This window comes from Clinocottus analis, unplaced genomic scaffold (genome assembly GCF_023055335.1).
Source record: "Clinocottus analis isolate CAN_PGR_092001 unplaced genomic scaffold, fCliAna1.0.p SCAF_31, whole genome shotgun sequence".
In the NCBI taxonomy this organism is placed as follows: Eukaryota; Metazoa; Chordata; class Actinopteri; order Perciformes; family Cottidae; genus Clinocottus; species Clinocottus analis.
In genome coordinates this window covers 879,914-902,159 of record NW_027176054.1, presented here as the reverse complement: position 1 = coordinate 902,159, position 22,246 = coordinate 879,914, and the positions used below count along the sequence as shown (strand labels likewise).

The 22,246-nt window shown below is 45.7% G+C and overlaps 2 protein-coding genes across 2 annotated transcripts; one reads left to right on the top strand and one right to left on the bottom strand.

The window, feature by feature from the left end:
* Positions 1-878: 878 nt before the first annotated feature.
* nup133 (nucleoporin 133) lies at positions 879-15,388 on the bottom strand. The gene is made up of 26 exons (XM_068595599.1): positions 15,177-15,388; positions 14,222-14,373; positions 13,890-14,005; positions 13,700-13,803; positions 12,681-12,914; positions 11,790-11,960; positions 11,070-11,225; positions 10,900-10,970; positions 10,415-10,562; positions 9,851-10,001; positions 8,948-9,102; positions 8,705-8,796; positions 8,207-8,376; positions 7,892-7,986; positions 7,194-7,418; positions 7,001-7,123; positions 6,214-6,313; positions 5,830-6,093; positions 4,653-4,786; positions 3,999-4,157; positions 2,581-2,716; positions 1,919-2,037; positions 1,699-1,779; positions 1,548-1,612; positions 1,342-1,430; positions 879-1,080 (listed from the first exon to the last, which is right to left on the bottom strand). The coding sequence occupies exons 2-26, from the start codon at positions 14,350-14,352 to the stop codon at positions 944-946; spliced, it is 3,426 nt and encodes a 1,141-aa protein (XP_068451700.1). The 5' UTR covers positions 14,353-14,373; positions 15,177-15,388; the 3' UTR covers positions 879-943.
* On the top strand, positions 15,218-19,627 carry taf5l (TAF5-like RNA polymerase II, p300/CBP-associated factor (PCAF)-associated factor). The gene is made up of 5 exons (XM_068595603.1): positions 15,218-15,401; positions 15,798-15,939; positions 16,124-16,228; positions 16,385-17,148; positions 17,788-19,627. Exons 2-5 carry the CDS (start codon positions 15,801-15,803, stop codon positions 18,583-18,585), a joined length of 1,806 nt encoding a protein of 601 aa, XP_068451704.1. The 5' UTR covers positions 15,218-15,401; positions 15,798-15,800; the 3' UTR covers positions 18,586-19,627.
* The last annotated feature ends 2,619 nt before the right edge of the window (positions 19,628-22,246 follow it).

Genomic DNA, 22,246 nt, shown 5'->3' with positions numbered 1-22,246 from the left:
CATAAAAAAATGGATGTCTGGGATGAATTATTGGTCTTTGATGTGAAGGTAACATACGTACACACACACACACACACACACACACACACACACACACACAGGTTTAAACGCACACGCAAACACAGGCGCACACAGGCACAGACCGACAGACACACACAGAAAATGTCCTTAAACTAAACAAGAGACACATCATGTGCGTTTTGTTCTCTTATTTTGTGTTATTCATTTGAATAATTCCTCTTAATTATGGCTGAATATTTAAGAAAATATTCAAATAAATAACACAAATAAGAGAACAAAACTTGTTAAATCGTCCGTTTGTTCTGAAAAAGCACAAACAATGTGTTTCTGGTCGTTTAGTTTCAACCAGAATTGTAAATTCTCAACATTGCTTGAATCTTTTGCTCCATATCCTGAGTTAAATGAGACCCTCCTTGACATTCACTGTGTTGTTTCCCCGCCTGTTGCAGCTTCTGCTCTCCAGTGAAGAGCCGACGTCCCTAATCTCACCTACTTCCACTATTTTTAGCCGAGTGGTGGCTGTGAAAGTAGCTCATCACAGAGGATCCCGGCCGGCGACGGCCAAGAAAACTATTTATATTTATAAACCCACATCTGCCCCCTCGTCACCGCGCGGGAGGAAGTCCTGACTAATGGCTGCGGCTCCTGGGTCGGGTTTCCGTCACTAGAAAGTAGAGCAGCGCGTAAACAGACACACGATACACGATCCTGCAGAGGACAGGTCGGGTTTTTGTAATCTGAATCGGCAAAGTCAATGATTGTTTTATGTATATAGAGGAAGGAACCTAAGAGGAAGACATGTTAGCCAACGTATTATAAAAAAATGGATGAATAAAATAAAAACCCAGCAGTCTGGCTACAGAAATAACACATTTATTGAGAAAAGAGAAACATTCAAAACAATCTTGAAGTGCAAAAGTCGTCACATCTGGACTTCCAGGTAATGTTCATAATTAGCTCGAAGGACAAATTCAAAATAGGGTTTTGATTTCAAGGCGCTCAGGTCGTCGAGCTCCAGCAGCTCCTTCACGTCCGGCAGGTACGTCTGCAGAGGAACTCCTGGACAAAGAGCCATTTATATATTTATACATGTACTCTAACTTCTGCGGCATTTTACGTCTTATTCTTATTTTTCCTTGCATGTTTTTCTTTTTTATCCATATTCAGTGAACATTGTTGCTTCTTTGTAATTGTGTTTACGACAATAAAGACTTGCATCTCTTGATTTCATTCTTTTGTTTGTAAATAACATATTACACATGTATTGTATCTAGAGCCTAACAAGTCATATGATGGAGTCATCAGGGAAACGCTCCTCACCTTCCTGGATGAGTTTGAGGAGGATCTTGACAAAGATGCTGTCCTTGGCGGCTTCCAGAGGGTCGTCAGTCCCGTCATCAGACGACCAGCTGAGGGGCGACAGACGTTACTGATGAACACAACTTTAAAAAAGCATCCTCCATCAGAGACATCAAAATAAAATCTTCATTCTCCTGACAGATAAAATCTCGACTGGTGGATCTTACTCGTCTCTTCTGAGCACTTTTCCAAAGATCTCGCACTTCAGCGAGTCGATGTCCTCGGCTTCCTCCTGCATCGCAAAAAAAAACATCTTTAAAACGTCCGTCAGACCCCGACGAGCCGAGCCTCCGACAGACCAATGAAGCAGCGGGTCACCTCGTCGATGTACTCCAGCAGGTCCAGAGCCTTCTTGAAGTCGTACTCGTTGGCTCGCCTGTTGTCGTCGCAGATGTACAGCTGAGGAGAGGAGGAGGAAACGATGAAGATTGGGAGCATTCAGATTGCCTCTCCACGGCTCTCAACATGGCCGCCGGCTCACAGCTAACTTTGTCGGTTACCGCCACCTGCTGGTATCGTTAGGACTGCGTTCCCTCACCTGTATGAGGTTGTGCGCGCTGAGCAGCGGCATGGTGTCGGGGTTCAGCTGCTTGTCCTCCAGCAGCTGTCGAGGAAGAGTCTCCTGATGCAGCAGGAAGCGCTCCTGCTCCACGATGTCTGATGGGACAGATGTATGTACGTGACGATATATAAGTGGTTTTCTTGCAACTGGTTCGACCACCAGAGTCTCCTCTGGTTGTATAGAAGTCTAGTCTTCGTGTATTAAAGCTGAATTCTCTCTAATGACCACCAGGGGGCGACTCCTCTGGTTGTATAGAAGTCTATGCTTCATGTGTTAAAGCTGCATTCTCTCTCCTGACCACCAGGGGTCGACTCCTCTGGTTGTATAGAAGTCTAGTCTTCATGTGTTAAAGCTGAATTCTCTCTAATGACCACCAGGGGGCGACTCCTCTGGTTGTATAGAAGTCTATGCTTCATGTGTTAAAGCTGCATTCTCTCTCCTGACCACCAAGGGGCGACTTCTCTGGTTGTATAGAAGTCTATATAAGTGACTCTACTTCTCTCTTGATGTATTCCCTCAGTAAACACTGTAAACATGAGTTTATGTCTCAATCTCTAGCTTCAAGTCTTCTTCTACACGGCATGATGTTTATTGAGTAAACTAAAAACTTTTAAAAACGCCTCCTCTGAATATTTTACCGTCGACTTGTTTGTTGAGTTCGTCCTCCGGCAGGTCGGATGCGAGCAGCGTCAGCTTGCTGAGAGCCAGCAGCGTCTTCTTCTTCACAAAGTAGCGCGTCTCCATGTTGGCCTGGCTGTAGAGCGTCCGGTTGGCCTGCACACACACAAACACACAACTCAACATACAGAGCCGTGTAACACATAAAAGTCTCAATCACAACACGTCAGTCACAGCTTCACACTGAGAACGACACGGATCAGCTGTGCTGTCGAGTTATAATCGTCATCAGCAGAATTGACGCAAAATATTTTTTTGTTCAATATTCCAACGTGATTAAAGTCTAGAAGACGACATATTTAATATTTAAAAACAATGTACGGTCACTTTGGCATCATCTCATCTTTCATTTTCAGCATAAAAGAAAACTTTTTTTATAAAAAAGGTAAGATTTATTTTCAAAAAAAAAAAAAGGAAGAAGGTTTTTATTTTGTAACAGAAGTGAAGAACACACAGAGAGAAAAAGAAAAGCTTCCTGGTTTCAGTCCTCTGTGTGTGTGAGAGAGAAACTGATAGGAAGGTGACACACACACAATGTGGGCTTAATAAGTGGAAACAGGAAGGAAGCTGTGCAATGTGTGTGTATGTTGAATACTTTGTGTGTCGTTTGAAGCAACGCGTTTAACGCTGCTGAAAGGGGAAGTAAACTGAAACTGTGTGTGTGTGTTTTCTCTGTTCTACACCAAAGTGATTGTAGACTATGAAAGTGAGGAGGGAGGGAGGGAGGAAGGAAGGAAGGAAGGAAGGAAGGAAGGAAGGAAGGAAGGAAGATTAAATACTTCCGTTTTTTTCGCATAATTTACAATTTAGGATTGGCCCAAAGCAAAGGAGGAATAAACAAAAGGGGAAAAAAGAAGACATATAGAAGGAAAATATATAAAAGTAGAGAAGAAACAAAAGGAAAGACACAGAATGAAGGAAAGAAAGAAACAACAAATTAGGGAATACAAGTTAGACGTGAGAGAAGAAGGAATGTAGAAAGAAATAAAGGATTAAAAGAAGGAAAAACTAAAGTTCAATGGAAGGAAAAAACTGAAGGATGAAGGAAGATAAAAATGAAAAAGCAATGGAGGAAAGGAAGGGGAAGATTGGAAGGAAGGAAGAAACAAAAGAGGACAGAGGAAGACAGGAGGTAGGAAAGAAAAAGGGAGCAGAGAGGAAGACCATTAAAGGGAGGATAGAAGGTAAAATATGAAGAAGCCATCAGTTATACAGGAAGTGTTGAACGGAAGCATGGTGTTGTTTAGCTTTTCTACTCAAAGAGGATGTGGTTTTGTACTGAAGCGTGAAACAAGCTGTGTGTGTGTGTGTGTGTGTGTGTGTGTGTGTGTGTGTGTGTGTGTGTGTGTGTGTGTGTGTGTGTGTGTGTGTGTCGTACGCTGCAGTAGTCGTGGACGTGGATGTGGTGCAGCCAGCTCAGGTGCTGGTGGGACTGCAGGAAGCTGGCGAGCTGCTGGTGCTGAGCGGCCGGCTGGGACAGCAGCTTCCCCCGCTTCCCCTTCTCCATGTACCAGCGGAACAGGAAGTCAGCAAAGTTCTGCGGCAGGAAGTGACACGTGGGGCAAAAAGGAGGAAGTTGAGTGAGAGGCGGCTGCGTGGGGGGGAAAAGCTCAAGCGTGTTAAAAAAAAAAAAAAAACAAGACACGAAAGCAAAACTGAGGCAGTTACATGTAAAAACAAATGTGTTGTCTTGTGATGACACTTTAGTTTAGTTTAGAGGTGGCGACTCTTCTGGTTGTATAGAAGCCGATGCTTCATGTGTTAAAGCTGCATTCTCTCTCTGGACCACCAGGGGGCGACTCCTCTGGTTGTATAGAAGTCTATGCTTCATGTGTTAAAACTGCACTCTCTCTCCTGACCACCAGGGGGCGACTCCTCTGGTTGTATAGAAGTCTATGCTTCATGTGTCAAAGCTGCATTCTCTCCCCTGACCACCGGGGGGTGACACAGGGCTTTAGGGGCGGGGCTACAAGGTGATTGACGGAGGCTCCCTCGTGTCCAGAGGTGTGTGTGCAGACTCTTCTCTGCGTACCTGGTCTGCGAACTTGCTCATGTACTGCTGCAGGCGGCTCTGGTTGTCGGTCTGCTCACACATCTGAACCAGGATGTCGAAGTCGCAGTACTTCTCAGCCAGCGCCGCCACCCACTGGTACTGACCCAGCTCCACTGCAACACACACAGACACACACTGAGTCTCACTGCGGCCGCCTCAGACACACACACCCTGTGAAACTGATTTTTTTTTTATCATAGATCTTTTTTGCATTATTGGTTTATTTAATCCACTTTTAAAATGTCAAAATATACAAAGAGCTCATTCGTGTAGATTTAACAGATTGTGGAACTGCGACAACTTTAATTCCAATTTTTTTGTAATGTTTTTTTATTGCATTAAATCGTCCTCGATGAGGATCTTTAAGCTGCAGAATATTGGGACCAATTTTAAATCATCAGACATTTTAATCGGCTGATAAACGACGACGTGAGAAATGCAGGAAATGCATATTATTAGAAGATAAAGGATGAATTTATATGCAAGGATTGTATGGTTCAGTAGCTTTAAAATGTCTTTTTTTTAATAAATATACACAAACTATGGAAGCCCATTTCCGCCACAAAAAAAAATTAGGACAAAAAAAAAAAGAAAGAAAAAGAATTAGGACCAAAGAAAAACAAAAAATAAAATTAGGACCAAAAAAGAAGAAAAAAAAAATAGACCTTTTTTTTTTTTAATACACCCAAAAAAAAATTGTCAACGAAAAAAAAAAAAAACGCAACGGGAAAAAAACAAGTCAGAATTATGAAAAAAAAAAATTCAATTAAAAACGAAAAATAAAGTCAATTAATTTTTATGATTTTTTTATCCAAATATTTTTTTTGCGTGGGGGAAATGGGATCCCATAACAAACAGACACACACTTTTTTAAATTTTTTTTTAAATCAACTGCTGTATTTGCAGTTGGCATTTTAGAAATGTTAATCTTTTAACTGTAAAAATATCCTCATACAGACATTCAGCTAAAACAAAATAATAATAAAATTTATGGGACCAAATATTGGCCGATACGTCGTATTTTTTTAGGCAGGAAACAGAAGTCTGAGTGAAACAGAACCGGTACCACTGAGTTACAATCCGTGTATTTAATGTTACATGTTGCCGTCGGTACGATCAGGACTATTTTTAAACGCTCCTTCCTCCTCAGACTCACGCAGCGGGGTCAGCAGCTCGGACCGCCGATGGCCGTACTCCATCTCCAGGCTGTTGTAGCGCTCCTGCTGGGCCCCCGGGGGCCTCTGCTGCTGCAGCGAGGTCAGCTGGGCCACGTAGCCGCCGAGGTAGATGTCCAACAGCGCCACCAGCTGCTCGCAGAGCGCGCTGCGCAGCTCCGAGTCGGCGTGCGGGTAAACCGAGCGCAGGATGATCTCGTGCTGCCGGGAGACCACGGAGCGGACGCCGCCGGCGCCGCCCGACGCTGCAGACGAGGAGGAGGAACCCGGTTAATACAGCTGTATTTCCACGTGAGACTCATTGTTTTACGCTCCTTAATACCAAACAGCCTGGCTGCAGCGAGCACGTAGACGTAAAGGCGTACCTGTCCACGGGATGTACTCCGGCTCTGCATCAGAGCTTTCAGACGCTCTGTACATGAAGGCCTTCATCTCCCTGTACTGCCCAGCAGCCTGCAGCATGTCCTACACACACACACACACACACAAATTAAACATATGTGATGGATGTACGCCACATTTACGGTCTTGTTTATGTTTTTATTTTTCAATTAACTTCCATGAATGAACTCTGAGCACACTGAACGGGTTGAAGTTGTAGAACGGAAAGACAACGTAATGGCGGCGACCTGTCAATCACAGTAAGCCCCGCCCCTAAAGCGTCCCCTGCTTTATGGTCTGTTTGACTCTAACAGACCATAAAGTACTAAATGAACATCATGCTGTATAGAAGAAGACGTGAAACTAGAGATTGAGACATAAACTCATGTTTACAATGTTTACTGAGGGAATACATCAAGAGAGAAGTAGAGTCACTTATATAGACTTCTATACAACCAGAGGAGTCGCCCCCTGGTGGTCAGGAGAGAGAATGCAGCTTTAACACATGAAGCATAGACTTCTATACAACCAGAGGAGTCGCCCCCTGGTGGTCAGGAGAGAGAATGCAGCTTTAACACATGAAGCATAGACTTCTATACAACCAGAGGAGTCGCCCCCTGGTGGTCAGGAGAGAGAAGGCAGCTTTAACACACGAAGCATAGACTTCTATACAACCAGAGGAGTCGCCCCCTGGTGGTCAGGAGAGAGAATGCAGCTTTAACACATGAAGCATAGACTTCTATACAACCAGAGGAGTCAAATAAAGTTTACCTTGATGATGTTGTTGACGGTGAGAACGCCTTCGGCCCACTGCACCGAGTCCACCGGGTTCTCCTTCAGGCTGCGCTCCTCCTCGTCCAGCAGGCAGTCGAACACCGAGGAGATCTGAGACACCTGCGGAGACAACAGATGTGATGAATCCTTCTCTACCTGCATCCTCAAGAGCCCGAACGAACACACACACCTCTCTGAAGAAGACGTCGGCGGCGGTGAGGCTGGGCGGCACGGCGGCGCCGTTCCTCTGCAGCGTGGCGGCGATGGCCCGGTTCACCAGCTCGCCGCGCTTGGTGTGGTGGTTCTTCAGCACCATCGCCGCCTGGAGCTTCTCGGCGTGCTCGCACAGCAGCAGGCGCGTCGCCATGACGGACGAACGCACCGGCGAGAGGCCGAGCCGGTCCAGCAGACCCACCTGATGGGGGGGGGGGGGGGAAGAGAGAGAGAGAGAGAGAGAGAGAGAGACCAAATAAATTGATAGTTAGAGAAGAAGTCAAAGTGCTCTGTAAAGTCTGTCGTAGTGTCTCCTGTAGCTGCTACGAGCGAAACACACGCCACAGCCGAGCGGCCAAACTGGACCGAGGTGGTGTTGCATTGTGGGTAATGGAGGCTCCAGGTGGCGACGAGGACAATATTATAGGATCGCAAAACAAATATGGTGGATTGAAATGTGAGATGTTCAACTGAGAGTCAAAGGTCAAGTCTCTCTCCCTCTCTCTCTCTCTCCCCAAAAAAGAGAGAGATTAGATTTTTCTAAATAACAGTCTGGATTTGTTGAAAGGCCACTACAAAAGCTCTGTGCAACATCATTTTCTCATATTTAAGATGTGCGTGTGTGGTCTGTGAGAAGTTGTGTGTGTGTGTGTGTGTGTGTGTGTGTGTGTGTACCTGGAGCAGGAAGTCCATGAAGCAGCCGTGGGCCTTCATCTTGTCCTCCAGCTGGTGGAGGATGATGAGGGAGGTGAGAGGAAAGCCGGCGCTCTCTAGAGGAACAAATGAGACGTTCAGGCGCCTTTAATAAAATGAGTATTTTGTGTATTATAATCGTGTTTGTATTATTTACAGCGATTAATGTACTTTTCCTGACGTACCAGTGAAGGTTACGTAAAAGAAATACGGGTGTATTCAGGTAAAACCTTAATATTAAATGTAACGTATGCAGATGGATATCTTTCAGCCCGGTGGAAGAAAAAGCCTCCTCACCGTCTGGGACGGACTCGGCCCACCGGGGGTCCGATGCCGGGTAGTCGTCCACCAGGTCCAGGTTGATGCGGGTCACCATGCCGTCCAGCTCGGCCCCCTTGTCCCCGTCGGCGTCCCCGTCGGCGGGGAAGAGCTCGTCCGTGACGGTCTGAGCGCCCACCAGGTCGTTACTGAATGAATCAAGACGGTTCTTTATTTAAAAAGCACCGCGGGGACGACGAACTCTGCTGCTTCAGTCTGACAACGACTGATACCAGCCCTTTAAAGAACATTTGATCTGATAATCTGATAAAAAAAACAGCCAAACAGCTTCATGCAGAGAAGGTCAATCTATTTGAGAAGCTTAAATCAAAGGTTTTTACTTGATAAATTTAATCATTTGGTTATAATTTAAGCTTTTGATGGAGAACATTTGTCATTAAACACGCGGGTCCTCTGCAGATTCAGACCACTAAACAACCCTTTTTCTAAAAACCATCAATGAAACAATGGACGAACCGGCAGAACTGCAGGAACGCCGCCTTCAGGAGCCGGGTTTTGTCCTCCGGACCGACGGGCTCGGCTCTGGTTGGAGTCTCCATGACGGAAAGCTGAAACACCAGGAAGTAAAAACAGAAAAGGTTCAGTTAAAAGAGTCAGTGGATCTTTTACGTTTCCTTAAAACCAAGAGGGAAACTGAGCGATCGCTGTATGAAACTGTAACTTCTAGCTTGTTTGAAGTTAAGTTAAGTTGAGCCTCACCTCCGGCGCTGGGTCCAGCGAGGAGAACAGCGAGTCCTCCATGGTCTCCGGCAGGATGGAGGCGCTCTGCCGGGCGACCACGGCCACCAGGCCGCTGGTCTGGGAGAAGAACACGGGGAAGTCGGCGCAGCAGCCGCCGCCACGAACGCCGTCACCTGCACGGGAGGAAAACCCAGGAACAATAATCAGCTCAGTGTTTACAGTTAAAGGTACAGAAGCCCGTTTCAGACAGAAAAAAATACAATTTATGAGATAATAAAGTCATAATTATGAGATAAAGCAAAAATGAATGTCATGATTATGAAATATAGTAAGAATTATGAGATAAGAGTCATAATTATGAAGATGGAAAGTTGAATCTCTGAGATATAACGTTATGAAATAAAAAAGTCATAATTATGTGATAAAATGTCAAAATTATGTGATAATAGTCATAATTATGATAAAAAGTAAAAAAAATATGTGATTATAATGTCGAAGTTATGAAATAAAGTCAAAATTATGACAAAATGTGATAAAAAAAAGTCAAAGTTATGAAATGGTCATAATTGAGATAAAAAGGTCAAAAATATGTAATAAAAAGTTAAACATATGAGATAAAGTTCAAATTACGAGATAATAAAGACGAATGATTATATTTTTTGTGCAGAAATGAGCTTCCATATAAAGATTTTTTGAATTTCCAGATGACTTTTGTCTCCTAAAACCATTTTATTTATTCATTACTCACTACATTCCCTGCGTGTAATTACTTCTATAAAATCTTGAATAGCTTCTTCTGCATCGTTTAAGTCAGACGCCCTGTACCTCCATCACTCTGCATCTGATCCGGAGCCCCTCCCCCATCCTCTCCCCATCCCCCCCCCCCTCCTCCTCCTCAGAGCAGCGTCTCTGGTCTCTCACCGGGCGAGCTGAAGCTGATCCTCTCGTCGGGCAGCGCCCCCCTGCTGGTTCCCGTGGAGCAAGCGAACACCAGCTCCTCGTTGTACAGGAAGGCGGTGGAGCCGGGGCGGCGCGGCAGCGCCAGCCGTGTGGCCTGCAGCGCCTCCTCGCTCTGACGGGGCACGCCAGGCAGCGAGGGGAGAAAAGAGCATGCCAAAAAAACAAACAATAAGCGCTTTATTTTGTATTAACCTCCAGCAGTATGGAGCCAAGAAGAGTTTCAGTTTTAAAAAACATGTTCCGCCTCGAAAATACTACGATGAAAGAAAGGAATGGGACATTTGAAATTAGAGAAAAATTATAAATAAAGACTTGACAGTGATTGTTTCATTAGAAAAGTCTGGATTCTTGGTTATTAAAGTGTAAAAGAAGGAAGATGTTTGAGGTGAAAAAGGTGTCGTTGTAGTTTTTGGTCGCTCATCTACAGAAACATGAACCTTCAAGAGATCCGGTAAAGGAGACTCTCTGACAACCAGGATCAGCATCAGGATCAGGATCAGGATCAGGATCGGGATCGGGACTGACCGTGAACGGGGGGCTGTACTTGGTGACTTCCACGGTGAACTGGTCGGCGATGGCGGCGCCGTTGTCCTGCAGGGTGACGAGGCAGAAGTAGGCGAGGCAGGGAGCGTCTGACGGGTGCCAGGCTGCAGCCAGCACCACCAGGCCGGCCCTGTGGACACGCAGCCACGCCTCGGGTTAACATCCTGCTGGGTTCCCTGTGCACTTTATACGTCTGTCTCACACAGACGACTTCTTCCTGGATTATATGCCTGAATTTTAACGTCTCACACTTTCATTCGTCACCTCGCAAAACAGATTTATTTGCTCAAAAGTTTGAAAAAAACTCCCCATCTTCCATTTACTGGCCTTGATTTAACAGTTTGTACATCACATTCACAGGATTAATGATGTGAATTAATAGATTTCATGCGGCAAAGACAACTTGAGAACTTTTATTCTGAAGTAAAACAAGCAGGACGTTTATGCAAAAACAAACAAACACTCACTGGCTGTGCTTCATGTCCAGGTAGGTCACATTGGCTCCTTCCTTCAGCTCCTCGTAGTTGCTCTCTGACCCCTGGAGGGAGATGTTGTTGAGACGTCGCAGTATTGAAACATTATAAAGACAATATATATCATTATTTAAAACTCTGCGTATTGTTCTCCTCGTACTGACCCAGATGGCGTCGGCGATGCTCTCCGTCAGCGCCCGCTGGGCGTCCCAGCTGAGCACCTGGTGCTCCCAGCTGTCGTCCACCTCCCACTTGCTCAGACTGGAGCTGGTCAGCGTGTAGAGGCAGCTGGCTCCGCCCACCCAGAGCACGCTGTGGAGCTGCCGAGGACGACACCAGGAATATTAATTAATACATACATACATACATACATACATACATACATACATACATACATACATGTTGTCTCGTACGGAGACAGACGGTTAAATAGACAGTTTAACCTTTTGGAAACAGTGAGCGAAAATCCTCACGCTCCCATTTTAAGTCCCAGCATGCCCCATTCAGACAATCTTTTGGCATAAAATACATCATTTTTCTAATTTTTTGACTGAACTCCTTCCTAACAGGCCAAGGCTTTGTTATATTGTGATGTTTGTTGTAGATTCTGATTCTTTAGCTCCTAATCTTTCCAAAAAGGTGTCTTATTAACGCTCCAGGAGGCATTTTTGGGGAATTTCGGCTTCACCGAGTTGGTTAGAATATACCGTTAATTTGTAAATCTAGATTTAAAAGGAGGACTCGAGTCGATGAAGAGATTCTGTAGTTGTGTAATCATTAACTTCAGTTCAGAGCTTCAGGATTGTTTTTAGGGATTATTAAAATGGCCGCCCCCCCCTCCCTGAACTCCACTTAAAAAGGTAAAACCCGCCAGCGGGACTCACGGTGTCGTTGGCGGGCGGGGAGAGCATGCCGAACAGGCTGGAGACGCGGCGCCCGATGCCGGAGAGCACGCCCTGGCCCTGCTGCAGCGCTCGGCTCTGCAGCTTCCCCGAGGAGTCGGCGCTCGCTCTCAACAGCCGACTCTTCATGGATGACAGGATGAAGCTCCCGCCCTGAGAGGAGAGCGCAGTCAGGATTAACATGAAAGAGGGGCTCGAGATATGGATGTAAGTCAAGTTAGAGGGTCTATGGAAGCCCATTCCTGCCACAAAAAAAGTCATAATTATGACCCAAAAAAAGAACTCAAAGTTTTTTGGGCGGAAATTACTTTTTTTTCCCAGATTTTTTTTTTTCCACAATTATTTTCTTTTTTCTTCGTAATGACTTTTTTGTCATAATTATGACTTTTTTTCATGATGGCAAAAAAAAGTCATTATAAAGAAAAAATAAAAAAATGACAAAAGAAATGACAAAAAAAGAAGTCATGATTATATAAAAAAAAATGTTTTTGGTCACAATTTTTTTCTTTCTTCAAAATGACTTTTTTGGCGGAAATTACTTTTTTTCTCCCATAAAGACTTTTTTGTCATCATTTTTTTTCTTTCACAATTTTTTTCTTCATAATGACTTTTTGTCATAATTATGACTTTTTTTCTTAATGACAACAAAAAAAGTCATGAAGAAAAAAGAAAGAACTGACAAAAAAAGAAGTCATAATTATGAGAAAAAAAAAAGTTTTTGGTCATAACTTTTTTGTCTTCATAATGACTTTTTTTTGTGGAAATGACGTTTTTTCTCATAATGATGACTTTTTTGTGGCGGAAATGGGCTTCTATAGATTTCAGCTGCGAGACATCAAAATGAAAAAAAAACAACAACTCAGATCTACTGACAGTGACGGCAACAACGAAGTTGCAGAGATCTCCCAGGTCCACGTCCGTGTCCGTGTAGTTGCCCTCCTGGGCCAGGCTGCTCCACAGCCGGGCCGCTCCCTCCGCGGCCACGGCCAGGACGGAGATGGACTGGACGGGGGCCGTCTCCAGCGGGGCGGCGGACGACACGGCCACGAGGTCGGCGGTGTAGTTGTACTCGCTGCTGGGCAGCTGCAGCTCCTTACACACCGACAGCTGCGGGAGAACACACACACACACACACACACACACACACACACACACACACACACACACACACACACACACACACACACACACACACACAGAGTTATGTACCTGTGAGAGGTTCCTTTGTTGGTTGCCACGAAACACAAGACAGTATGAGGATTTTATATCACAATTATCAAAGAATAGCTGCAATTCACAACCCGATAATCGAAATATGCTTCATGCTAACATATTAGAATCAGGTTAAATTTTGTTGAGAAACAAAAAGAGTAAACAAAAAGTGTAGATTGATCGAGGAGCTTGACATTGTTGCAGGTGAGAGGAGACAGGACAGAGCATCAGTACAGTCGAATCAAACTAAAGCAAGACGTGAAAGACGTCGGCGTGAACTGAAACGAGATAAAACGATAATGCTCGGAGAAGTAGAAGAAGGACAAGAAGAAGAGGAACAAGCAGAAGAAGAACGACAAGAAGAAGAAGAAGAAGAACAAGCAGAAGAAGAAGTAGAAGAAGGACAAGGACAAGAAGAAGGACAAGCATGCGAAGAAGAAGAAGAACGTTAAGAAGATGAAGAAGAACGAGAAGAAGAACAAGAAGGACATTAAGAAGAAGAAGAAGATGAACAATGAGAAGAAGAAGAATAAGGACAAGAAGAACAAGAAGAATAAGGACAAGAAGAAGGACAAGCAGAAGAAGAAGAAGAAGGACAAGCAGAAGAAGAATAAGAACAAGAACAAGAAGGACAAGCAGAAGAAAAAGAAGTAGTTTGATGTTAACAGACTGAGCTGTACCTTGGCCACGGCAGTCTGGCAGATCTTCCAGATGATCAGCTTCTCTCCACACACCATCCAGGCCCAGCCGCTCTCATTCACCTTCACCGAGATCTGGTCGTCAACTAGAGGTACACGGTGCAATGCTTTTTAAAATGTAATAACAAGGAACATGAACTTAATCAGAGAGACGGTCGGGGGGTTTCTTTACCGTCAGCCATCGTCAGCGCCTCCATCACTTTGACCGGCAGCGACGAGCCGAAGGTCTGCACGTCGTAGTTGATGGAGTCTGCAGCCGAATGGCTCTGCACTCTGGTGGGCGTCGACCTGAAGGAGAGTTAAACATCAGACGAGCCACTGTTAAAAAAAAAATTAACGTTTTAACCATGTTTTACAAGAGGATTATTGTATTTGACTCCATTATGTTGAGCCAAGTGGGGCTAAATAAACGGCAGTTGAGTATATGAATGTACATATTGTTGATACATTACACACACATAAAACACAGCTAGCTAGTCGTCACCCTTCAGTGGTTTCCCTCACCTCGCAGACAGCCCCGTCCTGCGCGGGGAGGAGAACAGCAGGCTGGTGGCCGCGCCGGAGACGCTCTTCCTCCCGGTGGTCCGGCCCTGCTGCCGGCGGCCGGAGCTCGGGGCGGCTCGCGGGGTGAACATGTCTGCTGCGGGGCCCGCGTACTGCTCGACAGGAGAGAAATAGGTACGATTTTTTTTTTAGCCGGGAAAAAATAAACCGTTAACACCGTCAACAGCAGTCACTCCTCCAAACAGCGCGCGGTGCAGTCGCTCGAAATTTGCGTCATCACTCTGCGACGGAAAGTCCCGCCCATCGCAAAAACGACATAAAAAGAAGTTGTATTTTTTTACCACACACATTTTATATATATATATATATATATATATATATATATATATATATATATATATATATATATATATATATATATATATATATATATATATATATCTCCTCTCCTTTTTTGTGAGGGGGGGTGGGGGTATTAAAATATTAGGCATCTTTCCATTTAGATAGTTCTTGTTTTTGTTGTCAAGTTTCAATAAAAATAATAATAAAACAAATAAACAAAAAATATATACATTTAATTGAAACTTAACAAAAAACAAGAACTGTCAAATTGGAAAGATGCCTAATATTTAAATTAAAAAAAACATTTCAAACCATCTAACTATATTTTTATTTATTTATTTATATCAACTCAGAATATTTCTGATGTGCAAAGTGAAATTCATAACTTCATGACGTAGATTTTACTTCATGCATCTACAGCCGAACGACAGTGAGCACTGCGAACTACTCCTACAAGCTGACATTTTCTTTAAAATAATTTTGCTATTTAGTGACCGACGTCCACTTGAGTTTATTTCTCTTATTTTTTCAACTAAGTTTTGTTGAGTTTGGTTCAAATGGCAAGAAAAAAAAAAAAATCCAGACAAAAGTAGTAGATCGCCGTCACACTCACCTTGTGATGCTAACGGAGGGGGAAGCCAGGGCGACGAGTAGATCCCCGATAGCCGTTCGTCCTCAGAGATGAAAGCTGGTTTTGATGGAGGCTGACCGGGGGGGGCGGAAGACCACGATGGCGCGGCGACGTAGTTTCAGCTAGGAACCGAGGTCGCGTTCAAACCCTCCTCGCGCTGAGCTCGCGCACAGTCACGGAGCACGGAGAGGAACCGCCCGATATGCAGTGAGTACCGACCGACCGTTTGGAGCCGCGGAACCGGATCGATCCCGCGTAAACTTTGGAGCCGCCGCGGCCCGCTGGCGCTCAGTTAGCCCGGAGTTAGCTCAGCTCATCCTCCTCTCACGGAGGAGCCAGCCGGGTCCTCAGACTGGATTAACGCGTAAATAACGCGTCGTGTCGGGCTTCCGCGTTCGTCTCGCGCCGCCACGTTTGTTTATATCGTATGAAAACTGTGTATTTAACGTGTTTTTAACGCCTCAGTAAAAAAAAAATGGAGACGATGGATATCGTGCACACCGTGTTTCACCGTGTCTATTGGACCGGTGTGGCGTGCAGGTGTGTCCTGTCCACTCTAAACTGTCTCAGGTGTGTTAACCCCTCCCCCCCACACACACACAGGTCATGAAGCGGGTTCGCACTGAGCAGATCCAGTACGCGGTGGCTCAGTACCTGAAGCGGAGGCAGTACGTGGACACAGATGGCTCTCTGAAAGGGACCAAGCTCTTCCAGTCCGCGGAGGAGATGGCTGCCAGTCTCACAGGTGAGCGTGTGTCATGTCACCTGTATCCAACACTGAAGAACATGTGCTTTTTTAATGGATTATTATACATTAAAGGCCCCTAAATACCCACACAGGTGTGTATTCTTGTGGCTTTGTGCCAAGCTGATTTAAAAAAAAAACAACTCTTTGACCTCCATGTCCCTCTTCCTGTTCCTCTGAGCAGTGCAGACGGAGTCGGGCTGCACCAACATCGTCTCTGCGGCGCCCTGCCAGTCTGACCCTCAGCAGTACGAGACCCAGTACTCCAGGCTGCGCTCCTTTCTGTCAGGTAATCACACGACTCCTCAGGTGTGTGTGTGACACACGATGCATATTCCTGCTGCACTTGTCACTGAGTTCCTCAGCCGTGTGTGTGTGTGTTCCTGTTTTCCACGTTACCAATCGTCACCGGTTTCACATTACCTTTTAATTTCCCGTCCGTCAGAAACGGACCTTTCCTGGGCGAAGGAAGTGAGCAGCGTCCTCTACCCGCTCTTCGTCTACCTCCACCTGGACCTGGTGCACTGCGGCCTGAAGGGGGCGGTGGACGGTTTCTATAGCCGCTTCCACGGCGCCTTCCTCCAGGACGCCGAGCAGCGCGCCACCATAGAGCAGCTCCGCCACGTCCTCACCGCTCAGGACGTCGCGGCCAACCCAAAGCTGAGCGCCTTCCTGGAGCACAAGTACGTGGTTCACCTGGCGGAGCCGGCCTACGGCTACCTGCTGCGCTACCTGCAGAGCGAGGACAACAGCGCCCTCTGCAGGGCCCTGAGCACACACCTGCAGGTGGAGGTCACCGCCTCCAGGCGCACAGACTACCAGCTGTACGGAGCCGGAGCCGGCGGGGCGACCGCCGCCCCGAACTCCACCATCACCTCCTCCTCTTCCTCCGCGGCGGCGAGCGCTGAGGGGGTGGAGGTCCCCGCGGGGATCCCGCAGAGCGAGGCGGCCCTGGAGACCCTGCAGGACTGCATCAAGAAGGTCCGCGAGGGCCCGCCCACGCTCACCACCGTGTGCTTCTACGCCTTCCACCACACGGAGCAGACGCTCAACGCCGCCGAGGTGTCGGCCGACAGCCGGCTGCTGGCCGCCGGCTTCGACAGCTCCACGGTGAAGCTGTGGAGCCTGCGAGCCCGAAAGCTGAAGGCCAAACCGCACCAGGCCGACGTGTCGCTCATCCACCTGGCCTGTGACGTGCTGGAGGAGGAGGTGGGTGGATGTCTGATGGTTGACATTGTTTTTTTTAAACTTTTTTTTTCTCCATTATTTGTGATATGCATAGCTTATTTGGGCTTTCCAGAGCCCTGAATTATGTTTCCAAATGACCAGTTTTGTCTAAATGATCATTTAAAATGAATAATAATAAGATTCAAGATATTTTTACTGTCATATGCACAGATAACAGACAGTTATTCTATTCAATAAAAGCTATTTTTGTTCAATTACAATAAACTTAAGGTAACTACAAAATAAGGGCATAAAAGATTTAACAGTATTGCACAAAAATATGATCATAGTGTTGCTCAGTGCATAAAGGGAACTATGCATATGAACTATAACATAAGTATGCACTATAACTAAGTGTATAAGTGAGCTGTAAGATGAGTATGCACAATACCTAAGGGTATAAATATGAACTATGTAACATTAGTATGCACAATGACAGTGTATAAGCACTATAACTAAGGGTATAAGTATGAACTATTAACTAAGGGTATGAACTATGTAACATAGGCATACACTATAACTAAGGGTATAAGTATGAACTATGTAACATAACTATGCACTATAACATTTGAACGTGTAGGAAGTCGGTTAATATCGGATGTTTTCTGTGCGTCTCCTCAGGCGGAGGAAGAGGACGGCTCCGGCAGCGAGATCAAGACGCTTCGGGGTCACAGCGGCCCGGTGTTCCGGACCGCCTTCCTGACGGACGGCTCCGGGCTGCTCTCCTGCTCCGAGGACACGACGGTCCGCTACTGGGACCTGGGCAGCTTCACCAACACGGCGCTCTACCGGGGCCACGCCTACCCGGTGTGGGACGTGGACGTGAGCCCCTGCAGCCTCTACTTCGCCAGCGGCTCCCACGACCGGACGGCGCGCCTCTGGACGTTCTCCCGCACCTACCCGCTGCGGCTGTACGCCGGGCACCTCGCCGACGTCGACTGCGTCAAGTTCCACCCCAACTCCAACTACCTGGCCACCGGCTCCACCGACAAGACCGTGCGGCTGTGGAGCACCCAGCAGGGGGCGTCCGTGCGCCTCTTCACGGGCCACCGGGGCCCCGTGCTGTCGCTCGCCTTCTCGCCCAACGGGAAGTACCTGGCGTCTGCCGGCGAGGACCAGCGGGTGAAGCTGTGGGACCTGGCCACGGGGACGCTGTCCAAAGACCTGCGCGGACACACGGACAGCGTCACCAGCCTGTCCTTCAGCCCGGACAGCAGCCTGGTGGCGTCGGCCTCCATGGACAACTCGGTCCGCGTGTGGGACATCCGGAACTCCCACGGCGGGACGCCGGCCGACGGCTCGTCCGGCGAGCTGGTGGGACTGTACACCGGGAACACCAGCAGCGTGCTGAACGTCCAGTTCATGGCCTGCAACCTGCTGCTGGTCACGGGAACCGCACAAGAGAAAGCAGAACAGTAGCCTCAGATGTCTCTTCTTCTTCTCCTTCTTCTTCTTCTTGTCGCCCTTCTTTTTCTTCTTGTCGCCCTTCTTTTTCTTGGCCTTCTTCTTGTCCTTCTCTGTCTTCTTGTCGTCCATCTTGTCCTTATTCTCCTTGCCCTTCTTGTCCATCTTCTTCTTGTCGCCCTTCTTCTTCTTGTCCTTTGTCTTTTTGCCCTCGTCTTTCTTCTTCTCCTTGTCGTCCATCTTGTCCTTCTTCTTGCCTTTATTGTCCTTCTTCTTGTCGTCCTTCGTCTTCTTCTTCTTGTCGTCCTTCTTCTTCTTGTCGTCCTTCTTCTTCGTGTTGACGCTCGGGAGAGAAATATTCGACGTCTCCGGTTGTCTGACGTTTGTTTGTCACCAGTGTTCTTCCACTCAGAGGTTAAAGGCCACCAGCAGCACAGGAGTCCTTTTTGTTTTGTTTGAGTTGTTGGCATTTAAAAGTCTCTCGTCTCCTTCTTCAAACCTTTAGACATTCAGTTCCAGATGATCGTTTGTCCTCGGTGGTGTTGTCTGATTACCAAAGCGTCCTCACTAGATGTCAGTATTAAATTAAATCCGGGTCCGGTGCCTTGGTGGTTTACCCTGCTGTCATGCACACGTTTTATTATCTATTACAGCAGCAGGCCACTGGTTTGAATATCAAAACAAATATCTTGTTCAATTTATTTAAAAAAAAAAAAAAAATCTTGTTAAATTTATATTTTTTTTTATTTCAAATTTGCAAAAATTGAGTTTGACCTAAAATGGTTACGTTATTAAACGGACGGTTCCTTTGGCGTTGCACTGACGAGTATTATGGGATGGACTGGGAGTACACCGAGCTGCAGCTTTAATTAAACTCCAGCGTGTGGGTTTAGCCTAGCTTAGCACAATGACTGGAAGCGGGGGGAAACTGCTAGCCCAGCTCCATCGCAAATAAGAAGAAAACTTTAAATATATTTGCACCTTCCTACAACTCTGTAACCATCTCGTCGGCGAGCACCGGTCGCACGAGGACGGCCGAGTGTCGGCCAAGACCTTTTTTTTTTTTCGAGTTTTACGACCAAAGTACAGACGCAGATCTTTAATTTCTTTGATACGACACTGAAATAAACACGACTGAGTGAATGCTGGCTCTGTGCACGCGACGGTTTTTCATACTTGGTTCCAAAATAATACAGAGAGCTGAATGTCGGGAGCTTCTGGGAAGAAACAACAAATGTTTTGGATAAACGATGACGGTAGTTTTGTTTGTGTTCAGGCTGTATATATTTTTTAGTTATTAGAGTATTTACAAATGTCTATTATTTTTGAAGGACTACTGGAACGAAAAGCTGGTGAATCTGGTTTTAACCCGTTCTGACTCGGGGAGACAAAGAAGAGGCGACATGCAGGATGTTCCTTTAAAGATCCCTTTAAGAAAGGAAAGGCGTGATGAGCTTGTTGAGGACATTTCTAAGAATCAAAGGCTGCGTTTTGTTCGCACTTTTCTGCGAGCGGCATGAACGGTGCAATGTTTAAAAAGTGTACATATAAACTGTATTTTTGTAATATTTTGGCTACCAAGAGTTGACATCCAGGTTGAGGTGAACAAGGGCTAAACAACACTGACCTAGAAACTGATCTCATGCATTCAAAGCGTGATACTATTTTGTTTTCTTTTTTTAAATATATATATATATATATAGTTGTTTTGCATATTTCATTCATGAATCCAGTCTGGAAGTTGTACTTTACGTTTGTCAGTAACCTTTTGTTGCCTCCTGTAGCCCAAAACAAGAAATAAATAACAGAATTTATTTGAAAAAAATGCTTTGGTGGGTTCTTTTTTGATTTCCTCATCTTGTGATTCAGCTTCATATTGTCATTTTGTGTCTCTTGGAGGTCAGTTTGTGTCTCTTTTAGGTCGTTGTGCGTCTCTTGTGGTCATTTGTGTGTAGAAATTTTACTTCTTTCATACAAGAAATAGGCCCAAGTACCTTCCCAGCACTGCCGTGTGCTGCCCCCTGCAGGCCGCAGGGCGCTATGTGCAGCTGCAGGTGGTTCAAGGGAAGAGGATGCCGCTGGTCTCCATGAGGCCAGATAACGAGGTCTAGTTATTTAATTAAGTACAAACCTTCCTGAAAGGTAATCGCACAACTGTGGCAACACACACTCACCTTCAGCTATGTGAAGAATCCAGAGGCTGCAGCAGGAATGCTGCTGCTGACATAGGGCAGTGTGCAGTGTGTAGTGTGTAGTGAGGGTGGCAGGGTGCAGCAGAGACGATGAGGCACACCCCGAATGCACGCCCACACGGAAAGAGAGGAGGAAGTTCAGTGTGTGTTTATTCGGTGTCTCTGAGGTTTTTGTGCGTCTCTTTGGGTTCATTTTGTGTCTCTTTGGCTTCATTTTGTGTCTCTTTGAGGTCATTGTGTGTCTCTTTGGGTTTGTTGTGCATCTTTGTGGTCATGTTGTGCATCTTTGTGGTCATTTCGTGTCTCTTTGAGGTCATTTCGTGTCTCTTTGAGGTCATTGTGTCTCTTTGGGGTCATTGTGTCCCTTTGAGGTCATTGTGTGTCTATTTGAGGTCATTCTGTGTCTTTGAGATCATTTGGTGTCTCTTTGAGGTCATTGTGCGTTTCTTTCGGGTCATTTCGTGTTTCTTTGTTGTCATTCGCAACTCGTTGAGGTTGTTGCGAGTCTCTTTGAGGTCGTTGTGTGCCTCTTTGAGGTCTTTGTGTGTCTCTTTGTGGTCATTGTGTGTCTGTTTGCGGTCATTGTGTCTCTTTGACGTCATTCTGTGTCTCTTTGAGATAATGTTGTGTCTCTTTGAGGTCGTTGTGCGTCTCTTTGAGGTCATTTTGTGTCTCTTTGTTGCCATTCGCATCTCTTTCAGGTCATTGCGCATCTCTATGAGGTTGTTGCGCGACTCTTTGTGGTCATTTTGTGTCTCTTTGGAGTCATTTCTTGTATATTTGAGGTCATTGTGCGCCTCTTCGCTAATTCTATGTCTCTTTTTTGTCATTTACGTCTCTTTGGTCTCAGTTGTAAGTTACAACTCTATGAGGTAATTTTGTGTCTCTTTACTGTCATTTTGCATCTCTTTGAGATTGTTGTGTGTCTCTTTGTGGTCATTTTGTGTGTCCTTGGGGTCATTTTGTGTATATTTGAAGTCATTTTGTGTCTCATTGAAGTCATTTTGTGTCTCTTTGAGGTTTTTGCTTCTCTGTCAAATCTCTAGTAAAAACACAAAATTTGACCTGAAAAACAAGCATTTAAATCTGGCATACTGTAAGGGTACTACAGGTTTTTTATATATATATATATATATATATATATATGCAATAAAGACAGTAGTATGAATATAAATACATTCGAGGTAAAAACAACACTTCTGTCTTCACTCAGAGATGCTGATCTGAATGAAAACTCCACTTCAAGCTATTTAATTTATCAAACCGTCAAGAAAACATTCTCAGTATCCAGCAGGCCGAGCCCAGAGAGAGAGAGATAGAGAGAGATAAGAGACTAGAGAGAGAGAGAGCGCTGGGGCGAGGTTCATGGCCACAGGGAGACGAACCAGTTTCTGTCTGGAGGGTGTGTACGCGGCCGCCCTACACCGACCTGACGGGCTCGTCCCTGAATCACACACACACTTCCACACGCTCCATCACACACA

Bases quoted from the DNA above. Each gene is read 5' to 3' on its own strand.
- nup133 (XM_068595599.1), bottom strand. From the start codon at position 14,352: ATGTTCACCCCGCGAGCCGCCCCGAGCTCCGGCCGCCGGCAGCAGGGC. The intron at 10,002-10,414 runs GTCAGTCCCGAT...GTGCCCCGTCAG, and splicing joins AGTACAGCCCCCCGTTCACG to AGCGAGGAGGCGCTGCAGGC. The intron at 4,158-4,652 runs GTACGCAGAGAA...TTCCTGCCGCAG, and splicing joins TGAGCAAGTTCGCAGACCAG to AACTTTGCTGACTTCCTGTT.
- taf5l (XM_068595603.1), top strand. From the start codon at position 15,801: ATGAAGCGGGTTCGCACTGAGCAGATCCAGTACGCGGTGGCTCAGTAC. The intron at 16,229-16,384 runs GTAATCACACGA...CCCGTCCGTCAG, and splicing joins GCTGCGCTCCTTTCTGTCAG to AAACGGACCTTTCCTGGGCG. The intron at 17,149-17,787 runs GTGGGTGGATGT...GCGTCTCCTCAG, and splicing joins GTGACGTGCTGGAGGAGGAG to GCGGAGGAAGAGGACGGCTC.